This window comes from Lithobates pipiens, unplaced genomic scaffold (assembly GCF_037356315.1).
Source record: "Lithobates pipiens isolate NorthernLeopardFrog02 unplaced genomic scaffold, aLitPip1_a1.2 Scaffold_8, whole genome shotgun sequence".
In the NCBI taxonomy this organism is placed as follows: Eukaryota; Metazoa; Chordata; class Amphibia; order Anura; family Ranidae; genus Lithobates; species Lithobates pipiens.
The window spans coordinates 125,375,309-125,391,487 of NW_027507903.1; the positions used below are offsets into that span (position 1 = coordinate 125,375,309).

Below are 16,179 nucleotides of genomic sequence, written 5' to 3' on the forward strand. Positions count from 1 at the left end.
CTAAATACCTTTTCTCATTAGCAGTTAGATCAGTCCTGTGACTTCTATCAGTGTCTGGTTAAAGCTTGTAGGAGGAGTTTTCATTTTCCCCTGATCCTCTGTCTGGACAGTGCTGATTGGCCCTGTGCTGATCACATGCACTCTCCCAAGAAAAAAAAAGAACTCTCTAGTAATACATACCAAACTGAGCATGTGCAGCCCGTCCCCAAATGTTCTGTTCTATCAGTAGATGGGTTGTAGTCAGTTAACCCCTTAGGTTCCAGTACAGTGAGTATAACAAGCATGCTTTACTGCATATATAGTTACATATTACGTAGTTACATAGTTAGGGAGGTTGAAAAAAGACACAAGTCCATCAAGTCCAATCTATGTTTGTGATTATATGTCAGTATTACATTGTATATCCCTTGCCGCTCTTACAGTAAAGAACCCTCTACATGGTTTAAGGTTAAACCTCCTTTACTCAGATTTTTGGTGTGGCCACCTGTCTTGTTAAACTCCCTTCCGCAAAAACATTTTATCCCTATTTTGGGGTCACCAGTATGGTATTTATAAATTGAAATCATATCCCCTCTCAAGCATCTCTTCTCCAGAGAGATCAAGTTCAGGGCTCGCAACCTTTCCTCATAACTAATATCCTCCAGACCCTTTATTAGCTTAGTTGCCCTTCTTTGTACTCATTCCCTTTCCAGTACATTCTTCCTGAGGACTGGTAAATAGAACTGGACATACTCTAGGTGTGGCTGGACCAGAGTCTTGTAGAGCGGTCGAATTATCGTTTTATCTTTGGAGTTGAACTCCTTTTTAATGCATGCCAATATTCAGTTTGCTTTGTTAGCAGCAGCTTTGCATTGCATGCCATTGCTGAGCCTATCATCTACTGGGACCCCCAGGTCCTTTCCCCTCCTAGATTCCCCCAGAGGTTCACCCCTCAGTGTATAGATTGCATTCATATTTTTTGCCACCCAACTGTATTATTTTACATTCTACATTAAACCTCATTTTCCATGCCAACCCAATTAGTCTGTTCAGATATTTTTGCAAGGTTTCCACATCCTGCAGAGAAGTTATTGCCCTGCTTAACTTAGTATTGTCTGCAAATACAGAGATTGAACTGTTTACCCCATCCTCCAGGTTGTTTATGAAAAAAATAAATAGGATTGGTCCCAGAACCCTGGGAGACGCTACTATCCACCTCTGACCATTCTGAGTACTCTCCATTTATCACCACCCTCTGAACTCGCCCTTGTAGACAGTTTTCAATCCATGTACTCACCCTATGGTCCATGCTAACGGACCTTATTTTGTACAGTAAACATTTATGGGGAACTGTGTCAAATGCTTTTGCAAAATCCAGATACACCACATCTACGGTCCTTCCTTTATCTAGATGGCAACTCACTTTCTCATAAAAGGTTAATAGATTGGTTTGGCAAAAACAATTCTTAACCACTTTCAGACCGGACCATTTTGCTGGTAAATGACCAGAGGTCTTTTTACACTTTGGCACTGCGCTGCTTTAACTGGTAATTGCGCGGTCATGCAATGTTGTACCCAAACAAAATTTGCGTCCTTTTCTTCCCACAAATAGAGCTTTCTTTTGATGGTATTTGATTGCCTCTGCGATTTTTATTTTTTGCGATATAAACGTAAAAAGACCGCAAATTTTGAAAAAAAATGATATTTTCTACTTTTTGTTATTAGAAAAATCCAATAAACTCAATTTTAGTCATACATTTAGGCCAAAATGTATTCAGCCACATGTCTTTGGTAAAAAAAAAGTCAATAATTGTATATTTATTGGTTTGCGCAAAAGTTGTCACATCTACAAACTAAGGTACGTTTTCTGGAATTTACGCAGCTTTTAGTTTACGACTGCCTATCTCATTTCTTGAGGTGCTAAAATGGCAGGGCAGTACAAAACCCCCCCAAATGACCCCATTTTGGAAAGTAGACCCCCTAAGGAAATTGATAAGAGGCATGTTGAGCCCATTGAATATTTTATTTTTTTGCCTCAAGCGATTGAATAATGACAAAAAAAAAATTTTTTTTTTTTTTTTACACAAAGTTGTCACTAAATGATATATTGCTCACACATGCTATGGGCGTATGTGAAATGACACCCCAAAATAAATTCTGCTGCTTCTCCTGAGTACGGGGATACCACATATGTGGGACTTTTTGGGAGCCTAGCCGCGTACGGGGCCCCGAAAACCAAGCACCGCCTTCAGGCTTTCTAAGGGCGTAAATTTTTGAGTTCACTTCTCACTACCTATTACAGTTTTGAAGGCCATAAAATGCCAAGATGGCACAAAACCCCCACAAATGACCCCATTTTAGAAAGTAGACACCCCAAGCTATTTGCTGAGAGGCATGTTGAGTTCATGGAATATTTTATATTTTGCCACAAGTTGCGGGAAAATTACAAACTTTTTTTTTTTTTTTTTTTTTCACAAAGTTGTCACTAAATGATATATTGCTCACACATGCCATGGGCATATGTGAAATGACACCCCAAAATAAATTCTGCTGCTTCTCCTGAGTACGGGGATACCACATATGTGGGACTTTTTGGGAGCCTAGCCGCGTACGGGGCCCCGAAAACCAAGCACCGCCTTCAGGCTTTCTAAGGGCGTAAATTTTTGAGTTCACTTCTCACTACCTATTACAGTTTTGAAGGCCATAAAATGCCAAGATGGCACAAAACACCCACAAATGACCCCATTTTAGAAAGTAGACACCCCAAGCTATTTGCTGAGAGGCATGTTGAGTCCATGGAATATTTTATATTTTGCCACAAGTTGCGGGAAAATTACAAACTTTTTTTTTTTTTTTTTTTTTTCACAAAGTTGTCACTAAATGATATATTGCTCACGCATGCCATGGGCATATGTGAAATGACACCCCAAAATAAATTCTGCTGCTTCTCCTGAGTACGGGGATACCACATATGTGGGACTTTTTGGGAGCCTAGCCGCGTACGGGGCCCCGAAAACCAAGCACCGCCTTCAGGCTTTCTAAGGGCGTTACAGTTTTGAAGGCCATAAAATGCCAAGATGGCACAAACCCCCCCCAAATGACCCCATTTTGGAAAGTAGACACCCCTAAATTTAGGGGTACACTAGTGAGACTAGGTAATAAATGGCGGGTGCCCTGAAACTATAAAAAAATAACTAACCAACCAGCGTCACCTGTAACAGTTATATGGTGATCACTGGTGAAAGGGTTAACTAGGGGGCAATCAGGGGGCTTTATGCGGTAGTATATGGGGGTCCCTGGCGCTATAAAAAGCTGCGGCGAACCTAAATACCTACCTGCCTAACTAGCGTCACCTGTGACACTAATACAGCGATCAGAAAAACGATCGCTTATTAGGCTGGGTTCACACTGGAGCGATGCGGGAACGCCACGAATGCGCGGCGGGTTCCCACATCGCATGCCTCCCGGCGGCAGTTCACACTGCCCTATGCGAACTGCTGGGAGTGTCAGTGAAATGTTACTGACACCCCCAGATCAGTTCGCATATCGCAGTGCGATCTGCAAACTCGGATCGCATGGTGTGAACACCCATGCGATCCGATTCTGCTGCGGGCCAAAAAAAGGGTCCCGTGCGAATTTGCGGCGGGTGCGGCGGGTGCGGCGAATGGCTGAACTCGAATCGCACAGAGATCGGATGTGATTTGCACTGCAGTGCGGTGCGAATCACATCCGTTCTCAAACCGCTGCAATGTGAACCCAGCCTTAGTGACACTGGCGACGGGGGGTGATCACGGGGTTAAACCTTTATTGGGGGGGTTAGGGGGGTACCTTAGAACTAAAGGGGGCTAACCCTAACTGCCCTAACAGTTATTAGTCACAAATGACACCCGCCGGGTGATCAGGGGGTTAAACCTTTATTAGGTAATAAATGGCGGGTGCCCTGAAACTATAAAAAAATAACTAACCAACCAGCGTCACCTGTAACAGTTATATGGTGATCACAGGTGAAAGGGTTAACTAGGGGGCAATCAGGGGGCTTTATGCGGTAGTATATGGGGGTCCCTGGCGCTATAAAAAGCTGCGGCGAACCTAAATACCTACCTGCCTAACTAGCGTCACCTGTGACACTAATACGGCGATCAGAAAAATGATCGCTTATTAGGCTGGGTTCACACTGGAGCGATGCGGAAACGCCGCGAATCCGCGGCGGGTTCCCGCATCGCATGCCTCCCGGCGGCAGTTCACACTGCCCTATGTGAACTGCTGGGAGTGTCAGTGAAATGTTACTGACACCCCCAGATCAGTTCGCATATCGCAGTGCGATCTGCAAACTCGGATCGCATGGTGTGAACACCCATGCGATCCGATTCTGCTGCGGACCAAAAAAAGGGTCCCGTGCGAATTTGCGGCGGGTGCGGCGGGTGTGGCGGGTGCGGCGGGTGCGGCGAATTGGCTGAACTCGAATCGCACAGAGATCGGATGTGATTTGCACTGCAGTGCGGTGCGAATCACATCCGTTCTCAAACCGCTGCAATGTGAACCCAGCCTTAGTGACACTGGCGACGGGGGGTGATCACGGGGTTAAACCTTTATTGGGGGGGTTAGGGGGGTACCTTAGAACTAAAGGGGGCTAACCCTAACTGCCCTAACAGTTATTAGTCACAAATGACACCCGCCGGGTGATCAGGGGGTTAAACCTTTATTAGGTAATAAATGGCGGGTGCCCTGAAACTATAAAAAAATAACTAACCAACCAGCGTCACCTGTAACAGTTATATGGTGATCACAGGTGAAAGGGTTAACTAGGGGGCAATCAGGGGGCTTTATGCGGTAGTATATGGGGGTCCCTGGCGCTATAAAAAGCTGCGGCGAACCTAAATACCTACCTGCCTAACTAGCGTCACCTGTGACACTAATACGGCGATCAGAAAAATGATCGCTTATTAGGCTGGGTTCACACTGGAGCGATGCGGAAACGCCGCGAATCCGCGGCGGGTTCCCGCATCGCATGCCTCCCGGCGGCAGTTCACACTGCCCTATGCGAACTGCTGGGAGTGTCAGTGAAATGTTACTGACACCCCCAGATCAGTTCGCATATCGCAGTGCGATCTGCAAACTCGGATCGCATGGTGTGAACACCCATGCGATCCGATTCTGCTGCGGACCAAAAAAAGGGTCCCGTGCGAATTTGCGGCGGGTGCGGCGGGTGTGGCGGGTGCGGCGGGTGCGGCGAATTGGCTGAACTCGAATCGCACAGAGATCGGATGTGATTTGCACTGCAGTGCGGTGCGAATCACATTCGTTCTCATAAACCGCTGCAATGTGAACCCAGCCTTAGTGACACTGGCGACGGGGGGTGATCACGGGGTTAAACCTTTATTGGGGGGGTTAGGGGGGCACATTAGAACTAAAGGGGGCTAACTCTAACTGCCCTAACAGTTATTACAGTCACAAATGACACCAATGCAAAAAAAAAAAAAAAAAAAATGACATTGGTGTCACTGTGACTGGGGGGCAGGGGTAATTGGGGGGGTGATCGGGGGGTAAAGGGGGGGTGTGAGTGTGCCTGGCATGTTCTACTGTGTGTGTAGAGTGTTGGTGCAACTCACCGATCCGCTCTCCTCCGTGTCGGAACGAAAAATACCGACACGGAGGAGAGAATACATCACTTCCTCTCCTGTGTTTACATTACAGGAGAGGAAGTGATGTCACCGGGGATTTCCATTCGTCGAGAGCGATCGCGAGGGGGTGGCCATGAATGAATGGCCGCCCCCTCATCCCGGATCGCTCTCGAAGGAATGCCGACCGCCGCAGGCACCGGGGGGGGGCCCGATCGGGCCCCCCACCCGCGGGCAGGCAGGGACTTATATATACGCCCATATGCCTGCCCGTGCCATTCTGCCGACGTATATCGTCGTGCGGCGGTCGGCAAGTGGTTAATGAATTCATGCTGATTACTGCTAATGATACCGTTCTCATTACTAAATTCTTGTATATATTCCCTTATCATCTCTTCCAAGAGCTTGCATACTATTGATGTTAGACTAACTGGTCTGTAATTCCCAGGGATATATTTTTGGGCCCTTTTTAAATAATGGTGCTACATTGGCTTTTCTCCAATCACCTGGTACCATTCCAGTCAGTAAGCAAGCCATCTGGTCCCGGTGATCTATTAATGTTAATTTTCCCAAGTCTAATTTTAATTCTGTTAACCATGGAGGTGCTTCCTGTGATGTGTCATAAGGATAAACACTACAGTTTTGGTTACTGAAGTCCCCCAATTCCCCATCCTTTGTAACCAGATGTCCTTCCTCATTCTTTATGGGTCCGATATGGTCTGTCCTCCCTTTTTTACTGTTCACATACTTAACAAATATCTTGTTTTTTTTTTTTTTCTCTCCTCCACTATGTGTCTTTCGTGTTCTATCTTAGCCACCCTAATTGCACCCTTACATTTCTTGTTGCATTATTTATAAAGTCTGAATCCCGATTATGATCCCTCAACCTTTTTATTGTATTTTTAGAAGGCCTTCTCCATTGCTTTTATATGCATTTTCACATTGGAGTTAAGCCATCCAGGACTTTTGTTTACTCTATTAAATGTATTACCCAATGGGATGCATTGGCTAATGCCCTTATTTAATATGCTCTTAAAGCAAACCCATCTCTCCTCTGTGTTCTTTGTTCCTAAGATTTTATCCCAATTTATGCCTTCTAACAAGGTTTCGAAGTTTAGCAGAGTTGGCTCTTTTGAAATTCATAGTCTTTGTATTCCCCTTATGTTTCCTATTTGTGTGATTTATACTGAAGCCAATTGACCTGTGATCACTGCTTCCTAAATTGCCCTATATGTACACATCTGGGATCAGGTCTTTATTGTTGGTAATCAGTAGATACAGTAACGCTTTATTTCTAGTTGGTGCCTCTACCATCTGAACCAAGAAATTGTCCTGCAAGACATTTAGGAACTGGCAAGCCGTATGCTGCGTACACAAGACCTGATTTTCCAGCAGACTAGGTCAGACGGAATCAGTCCATTGGATAATCAGATCGTGTGTGGGCTAATCCAATCATTTTAAAAATCCGTTCATCTGTATGCTGGTCTGATGGACCAAAGACGACGCAAGGGAAGCTATTGGCTACTGGCTATTGAACTTCCTTTTTTAGTCCTGTCTTACGTCATCACATTCAAAATGAACGGATTTTCGAATGGACTTAGTCCGTTCGTGTGTGGCCAAGGCCGTTCGTTTGGAAAGTCCATCAGAACTCCGCTGAAAGTCCGTAGGGAAGACCATCAGACCTAGCCTGCCGGAAAGTCCGGTCTTGTGTACACGGTATTAGACGATTTTGTAGTTCCCTCCGCCCAGTCTATGCCTGGATAATTAGAATCCCCCATTATGATAACACTTCCCATCCTTTCTGCTAATTCAACTTGTGATAGGAGATCCATCTCCCACTTCTCCGCCAGGTTAGGGGGCCTACAGCATACTCCCAGTAATATTTTCCCCTTAGCTTCATTCCTTTGGAGCTCTACCCATAAGGATTCCACCTCCTCCCTATCTCCCTTAGTGATATCATCTCTCACATTCACTTGTACATTATGCTTGATATATAGGCATACCCCTCCCCCTTTTTACCCTCTCTATCCTTTGATAAAGAGTTATACCCTTGAATGGTTGCCAGACAATCATGAGAGCTGTTGAACCAGTTCTCTGAAATTCCCACAAAATCCAAATCCTCCTTGTACAACAGTATCTCTAGTTCACCCATCTTGTCCGCCAGGCACCTGGCATTGGTGAACATGCCAGGTAGTTTAGACTGGTCGCATACTATCCTCTTATTGGGTGTTCTGAGATTGCAACCAGGACTTGTTACTATACTTACCTTGACTTTATGTGCTTTAGTCAACCTACCACTAATGCCCCCAATACTACCCTCTGGAATATGTTCTGCACTGACTATCTCTAACTCTGGGCCCTCCCCCCGTCGCCTAGTTTAAAAACCCCTCTAACTTTTTGGCCATCTTTACTCCCAGCTGATCTGAACCCTCCTTATTTAGATGCAGTCTGTCCCTTCTATAGTACTGGTGATTGACTGAGAAGTCGGCTCAGTCCTCCAGGAACCCAAACCCCTATACAGACTGATTTTACTGTTGTGGGTTTAGTAATACTTTAATGGCATTCATCCTGTACTTTTTAGGTCTCAGTAGGTAACAATATAACTTATTTGAGTGAAATGAGTCATTCTTTTTTTTCTTTTTTAGATGTCTCGGATTATTCTCCCTCAAATGTTGCAGAGGTAAATATAGAGTTTCAAATTTGGGTAAGGTGCTGATGGCTGCATTTAGAATTTATGTTACTCTCTTTCAGGAAGAAAGGCCTGATTGTAAATCTTTCTTCTGAAGTTGGAAACCGCCCATATCCAATGTCACTTGTATATAATGCCACAAAAGTAAGTCTTTTTGTTGACAAATGAAACAAATTTGTATTAAAACCCAACGGAACCTACCATTTAAATCCACTAAATACATTCCTGGTTCATCAAAACTAAAGGTGTGCAAAGTTTTACATCAGTTCAGCCTTAGCATGAGTAGGAAAGCTGAAAATTACCCTTGCTCTCTTTATGGAAGCAGTTGTTTCTCTGCAAAGGTCTGACATGCCCCCCCCCCCCCCCTCCCTGCTGAGTTAAGGCTAAAGCTGTCCAATTAGCAAAAAGTGTGAGCTTTATTGAATGGAGAACTCTAGTTTAGACTCAGCAGGGCCCATCTCAGACCTCTGCAGAGAGACTTCTGCTTCCACAAAAAAAATATTTTTTTCTTTTTTCTGCAACTTGTAGGCAGAGGGCAGGCTTTTATGCTCAGGCTGTGGTTGATTTTTAAAGAAAATGAACTGTAAGACTGAAAACATTTTTTGTTTTGGTGCACCTGGAATGTTTTTAGCTGACTTGACTTAAAGTTTATTTGGTTTTTAAAGCCCAGCTCCGGGCAAATATTAAAATGATCCTTTGCAGAGGGGTTGTTCCTGCAATGCAAGGGTTAATTGCTTGCTTATGTCTAGGGCAATAATTAACCAGTTCCTGACTGCCCTATAGCAGTTTTACTACTACAGGGTGGCCATGCTGCAGAGGATCACGTATACAGTGCCTTGAAAAAGTATTCATACCCCTTGAAATTTTCCATGTCATGTTACAACCAAAAATGTAAATGTATTTTATTGGGATTTTATGTGATAGACCAACACAAAGTGGCATAATTGTGAAGTGGAAGGAAAATGATAAATAGTTTTCAGCATTTTTTTCAAATAAATATCTGAAAAGTGTGGCTGCGTTTGTATTCAGTCCCCTTTACTGTGATACCCCTAACTAAAATCTAGTGGAACCAATTGCCTTCAGAAGTCACCTAATTAGTAAATAGAGTCCACCTGTGTGTAATTTAATCTCAGTATAAATACAGCTGTTCTGTGAAGCCTGCAGAGGTTTGCTACAGAACCTTAGTGAACAAACAGCACCATGAAGGCCAAGGAACACACCAGGCAGGTCAGTTTTTACCATTTTCTCACCTGTCTGAAAGAGACATTAGTCATCTGTAAGCTGAACACAGTATCCTTTACAGTGTATCAATTATTTATGTTACATGTATCATAAATATATTTAATATCATGCTAATTGTGATAATTTGATTTCCTTTTTTTTATTATGGAAACCCATTAATCACTTGTTCTTTAGGTCTTTGTGGATTTCTTTTCTCGTGGTCTAGATGTGGAATACAAATCTAAGGGTATAACAGTGCAGGTAAATGGCTCTCAGCTTGAAGTAATGGGAAATTACATTTCTATGTATGATAGCATTCTCTATATTTGGGCATAATTTAGAGGGATTTTTCCAGCTCACAGTGAATTTTACAGTTGAGGCGGAAAATAATTGAATATCAGTTCTAGTAATAATCCTGAAGTGTGTGCATACATAACCCGAGCCCACCCACTTGTGTGACATTAGCGAACGAATATTCGCTAATGTCTTCCTGCTTCTCCTCCCAGCCAATCAGGAAACGGGCCGGTAGGAGAAGCAACGTCTGTTCAAGTAGGTCCCCCCAGTCAAAAGCCCGGGCCAGGAGTGTGTACTGGCCATAGCTGAGTGAGTGCGGAAGCCAAACTCAGCTGATCGCACTGGAGCAGCCTGACAGGTTGGGGACGCCAGTGCACTACAGGGCATCCAGGGGCGGACTGACAACTCATGGGGCCCCTGGGCAATAGGAGATTATGGGAGGAGAAGATTATGGGCCCCTGGGAAATAGGAGATTATGGGGCCCCCAGGCAATAGGAGATTATGGGGCCACACAGTATACACACACACAGACACACAATATACACACACAGTATACACACACAGAATACACATACACACACTGAAAAGGTACTGGAGAGGCGGGCAGCTATAATCTTGGGATTTTTAAATAAACACAGATTTTTACATACTGTCCCTGGTTTTATTGAGGCTGGCAACCCTGATGGGGCCCCTTAGTGGCATGGGGCCCTCGGGCAGTGCCCTGAGAGCATCTGGCTCTTCTGCCTAGGGTCCGACAACAGCCCAGCTCAGCCTCCACCTTACCATGTGGCACCACCATCTCTAATCCAAGAGAGCCTGCTAGACATCTCCTAAGGTAAGGCTTCCGCCTTCCTGTCCATCTCCTGTGGGGAGGTTTAGCATTGGCGCGGGGGAGGGGGCGCGGGTGGCGGCAGTCAAGTGAGGGGGGCAAGTTTGTTCTCCGCCTCCCCCCCCAAAATATTGAGCACTAGCTTCTTACATCGGTTTCAGTATACAACAAACTGGAGAGTCATTTGAAAGTAGACAGATTAGCAAAAGTACTGTCAATAAAATTGTTGAAACATTTTACTGTCCAGACATGAAGCAGAGAAACCAGTTTGTTCAGTATTCAGGGATATTGTATTTGATGCTTTCCAGATCTGAACTCTCGTATACTTCACCCTGGTGTGCAGACAGTCTACTAAAAGGCCTGGGCTCTCATAGTCTAGTCTCTATTAGGGTGACTGTCATGGCCGGATCCAGCCTGTTTGATGTGGGGGGTGCAGATAAAAATGTCAGAGGGGCAGAAGATGGGAGGTCAGCAGAGCAGAGCACAGGGTCAACAGATTGTAGGGCAGTGTGCAGGGTCTATTAGTTTGTAGGATAGTGTAGAGGGTATCAACAGGGCAGAGGACAGGGATCAACAGGATGGGAGGTCAGCAGGGGAGTGTATAGGAATCGGTAAGACAGTGTACTGCGTTTCAGAACAGGGGTCAGCAAAGCTGAGGATAGGGGTCAACTAAGCCAAGAACAGGGTTCAGCCTGTGAAAAGAGGACAGGGGTCACCACTGGCAGGAGGGAGGACAGGAATCACTGCTGGCAAATAGGGAGGACAGGGAAGGAGAGAAGACAGGGCAGGGCAGCCATCAGAAATTTTTGGGCCCCTTACACAGCTTTAGGCCTGGGTCCCCCCAAGCCTGACCACCAACATTGCCCAGGGCTTGCCCATGGGCTATCCCACCAAATCCACACACCGGCCACCTCACCTGTACGCACTCAGCCCCCCCTCAATCCTGTGCCGTGTTTCCCAGAAAATAAGACCTACCCCAATAATAAGACCCCCCCTGCAGAGTTCTTGAAGCGGTGAAAGACAACTCAGGTAGGCCAAGAAAGAAGGTATTTGCACGGTTGCATTGCAGAAACGCATACCTTTTGCATTATGTGATCCTATAATAGAAGGGATCCTGGCATTTTGCAACCGCTGGCAAGACAGCACATTGCATGGCAAGCACTACCCTGAAAATAAGCCCTAGTGTTTTTTTGGCTGACAAAATGAATATAAGACCTGGGCTTATTTTCAGGGGAAACACAGTATATATGTCAGCCCCACAGCTGTATATATGCCAGCCCATTCACACCTGTATATATGTCAACCCCCCCTCACACTTTTATTTTTTATTTTTTATAAAATTCTTTTTATTGAGGTTTACATTGTAACAAAAACAAAAACAAAAACCAAAAAACAAAAAATTGAAAAAAAAAAAACACCAAAGAAGAACTGCGCAGGGTCCAGTCATTCCTGACTAACATTAACATCTTCTAACTACCACCCAGCCCACCCCTCCCCCACCCCACCCTCCCAACCCCCCTCCCATATTGTCACAGCTCACAGTGGATCACAGAGACCCAGGTCAATAACAGAATGCCCCCATGAAGTACCTTCCTATATTGCCATGCACAGATATGTCATCAGCCGTTATAGGGCTTCCCCTTCACTTAATTACAGCCCAAATACTCCCCCTTCCATACATCATACTATGTCCAGTTATATCACAGAGGTCGTTGTACATACCATAAATCAGTATCATCATCCCCATGAGATCAACCCCCCACAGTGTCATCAGCTTCATACCACACCCTCCACACTCTATCAAATTTCTTAAGACATCCCCTGGCTATATATGTAGCCTTGTAATATGGCAGCATACCATTAACCAAGCCTTTCCAAAAGTTGAGATCAGGAGCATTAGGATTCTTCCATTTAAGCAATATAGCCTTTTTCCCATAATACAAAAGGATAGTAAGCAGGGTCCGCAAGGCCCTCGTAGGTACTACCTCCTCCACCAACCCCAGCAGGCAAACCCTCACAGTCAGTGGAATCTGCACCATCAAAAGGCCCGAAATACATGTCGTTACCTCCTTCCAGAAATCTTGTATGCGTGAGCATAGCCAAAAAATGTGCCCGGCATCAGCCGGGGCGACCGAACATCTCCAGCATTCTGCCCGAGCATGGCCATAAATCTTCGCCAGTCTTGCTGGCGTGTAATAGCTCCTGTGGAGAAATTTAAATTGAATTAACCTGTCTCTGGCAGATATCAGGTGTTTAAAGGGTTGAGACCACAAATCATCCCAATCATCCCCTTGGATGTCCGGAACCTCCAATTCCCACTTAGCTCTGCAATTCAGGACAGCCTTCGGCGTCAACTTAAAGAATTCCTTGTATGACACCGAGAGAACCTTTTCAAGGTCCTCTCGGGACAACACGGATTCAAGACACGACGGGAGGGACTCTATCCTCAAATCCCCAAACTGTTTCTGGAAAGCATGCCTGATCTGAAAAAAGCGAAAGAGATATGTGTTAGGTAGGTCATGTCGCGTCTGGAGTTGGGGGAACGTCAGCAAGTCACCAAAAGAGGTAATATCCTTAAGCGTTTTTACTCCCCTCACCGCCCAAATCATCGGATCCGGCAGATTATAGAAGTGAGGTAGTAAATGGTTCATCCACAGCGGAGTGGATGGGGAAAGTCCTCTGTAGCTAGGGGCCGCCAGTCTCACCGCCTGACCCCAGGCTCTAATAGTGGCCCTCATTGTTAGTGTCAGAGGCAGGTCCGACCTGCCCCCCCGGAAAAGAGCAAAACGCAGACTCTCGTATGAACCCAGCGAGGCAGCCTCCAAAACGGTAGCCGCATCACCGTCATCCGACACGAGCCATCTGCGAGCAAACACCATCTGACCAGCCAAATAGTACTTGTGCCAGTCCGGCAAAGCTAAGCCCCCTCTCTCACTGGGTTCCTGTAGTATCCTAGTCCCTATCCGTGGGGGCTTGGGGGCCCAAACAAAAGAGCTCACAACTCCCTCAATCTGCCTAAAAAAATTTTTGGGGATCCATAGTGGCGCATGACGCAGGAAATATAGTATAATTGGAAGAATCTTCATCTTAATCAGACTAATTCTACCTATCAGAGAAAGCGGTAGTTTGGACCACACCTGTGTCTTGTGTCGGAGGAGGGTCAATAGGGGAGTCAGGTTCAGAGGTAGATAGTCACTCACATTGGCTGTGATTTTAACCCCCAGATAGGTGAGCGATGTCACCCAGCGCAGAGGCAGGTCCAAGTCCGCCCCCTCCCTGGCCCTTGCATCGATTGGCAAGATAGATGACTTGCCCCAGTTCACCGTCAACCCAGAGAACCTGGAGAACTCATCAAAGATAGTCAGTACAGCCCGCAGTGATTTCCCAGGGTCGGCCAAGAACAGTAACATGTCATCGGCATAGAGGGCCAATGACTCCCGGATAGAACCCACTTCTATTGCCCTCACCTCCCCGGAGGATCTCAGTGCAGCAGCCAGGGGCTCCATGACCAGGGCAAATAAAAATGGGGATAATGGGCATCCCTGCCTAGTGCCCCTGCCCACATTAAAAAAATTAGATCTAGTTGACCCCATTCTAATGGCCGTCCTGGGGTTCCTATACAGCATAGCAATCCACTGCCGAAACCGCGGGCCAAACCCCAGCCTCTCCAGCACCTTAAACATATACAACCAATCGACAGAGTCAAATGCTTTCGCGATGTCAATTGACACCACGACCCTAGAGGAAGAGTCATTTGGGGGTAGCTGTAAATGTGTGAACAGTCGTCTCAGGTTTGTGTCGGTCGACTTGCCGGGTATAAAGCCAGTCTGATCTATATTGACTAACGTTTGGATCACCTTAGCCAGTCTTGTTGCCAAAATTTTCGTTAAAATTTTTAAATCGGCATTCAACAATGCAATGGGGCGATACGACGCACAGTCCGCCGGGTCCTTCCCTGACTTCGGCAAAAGCACCATGTAAGCCTCCAACATGGAGTCCGGCAGGGAGGCGCTCTCAAAGCATTGTTCGAATACCCAGTGTAGTCTCGTCTCCAATTGGTCCAAGTGTTGTTTGTAAAAATCTGCCGGAAGGCCATCAGGCCCCGGCGCCTTGTTAGGGGGGAAGGCCAAAACCGCATCTCAAACTTCCTGTAGCGTGAGACCCGCGTCCAACATGGCACAGTCCTCCTCCGCCAAACTAGGAAGAGGAAGCCCCGCCAGCAGCTGTTCCAACGCCACCGAGTCGTACCGCGCAATAGGGGAGTATAGAGTGGTAAAAAATTCTGTGAATTCCCGTAGTACGAGGGACGGATCCGTAACCATCCCGCCCGTCGCGTCCCTTATAGCAGGAACCAGCACCGCAGGGTGACTGTCCGCCGCCATCATAGCTAACAGCCTTCCATTTTTGTCCCCCTCAGCAAAGAGCAAATGTGCGTTTCTATTCAAATCAGCCTTGGTCATACTAGTAATGTGAAGGGAAAGGTCTCTGCGAGCCGCCAAAAGGGCCTCGTAAGACTCCTTCGTAGGGCGTAATGCCTGTTCTTCCGCACAGCCCCTCCCCCTGCGTTTTAAGGCAGTAAATTCTTCATTGTCATTCACCCTTGCCGTCTTAATGGCTGATATACACTCCCCCCTAGTGACAGCTTTGAAAGCATCCCACACCACCGCTGGCTCGGAAGTGTGAGCATTGACATCCCAGTAGGTCCCAACAGAATCCGCCAACTGTTTCGCCACCTGTTCATGTTGCAGCCATGCAGACGCCAGCCTCCAACCACCCCCAGCTAAATTGTGTGGAAAGGATAACACTATAGACAGGGGGTTATGGTCAGAAAGACCCCCCGCCAGATAGTCAGAGTCCACTACATACTTCAGGCCACAAGCATTACTAAAGGCAAGATCAATCCTGGCAGAGGACCCATGTGTCAATGAAATATGTGAGTAGCCCCTAACACTCGGGTGTTTCCACCTCCATATTTCTACCAACCCCGCCGCGGAGGCCCACCCAATCAAATCCTGCGAACTCACTCTGCCCGGGTTGGAAGAGTCCAAGGCTGCATCCAGTATTGCATTGAAGTCTCCCAATAGAAGCAGTGGTAGGTGCAGGTACTGTGTCAACCGGATTAGTATGTCATATAAAAGCTGAACTCTGAATGGAGGGGGTACATATATATTCACCACGAGCATTTGGGTATGATAAACCTCTATAAGCACCGCCACATACCTGCCCTCCGGGTCAGATATGACCTGATGAATCGTACAAGGCAGTGATCTGCTAATAAGTATGGAAACACCTCTAGCAAATGTAGAATATGTGGCGTGTAGAGACCTTTGTAGCCAAGGCTTACGTAAGGAACGTATGCCCCCTCCATCCAGATGCGTTTCCTGTAAGAAGATAAGCTGAGGTTTATACTGTTTCAAGTATTGGAACACCGAGGCCCGTTTCAATTTATTATTAAGGCCTCTGACGTTCCAAGACACGATCTTCAATTTATCCGCCATCAATATAAAATAGGTAATAGAGAAACTCGGCACCCACTAGGAGCCCAAGCA

At 46.1% G+C, this 16,179-nt stretch overlaps 1 protein-coding gene across 1 annotated transcript in view; it reads left to right on the forward strand.

Moving 5' to 3' along the window:
• LOC143963274 (very-long-chain 3-oxoacyl-CoA reductase-like) overlaps positions 1-16,179 on the forward strand; it is a 92,364-nt gene that overhangs the window by 64,708 nt on the left and 11,477 nt on the right. Inside the window, exons 7-9 of the mRNA XM_077472838.1 lie at positions 8,243-8,277; positions 8,349-8,430; positions 9,703-9,768. Coding sequence (XP_077328964.1) covers positions 8,243-8,277; positions 8,349-8,430; positions 9,703-9,768 — 183 coding nt within the window. The remainder of the gene's footprint in view (positions 1-8,242; positions 8,278-8,348; positions 8,431-9,702; positions 9,769-16,179) is intronic.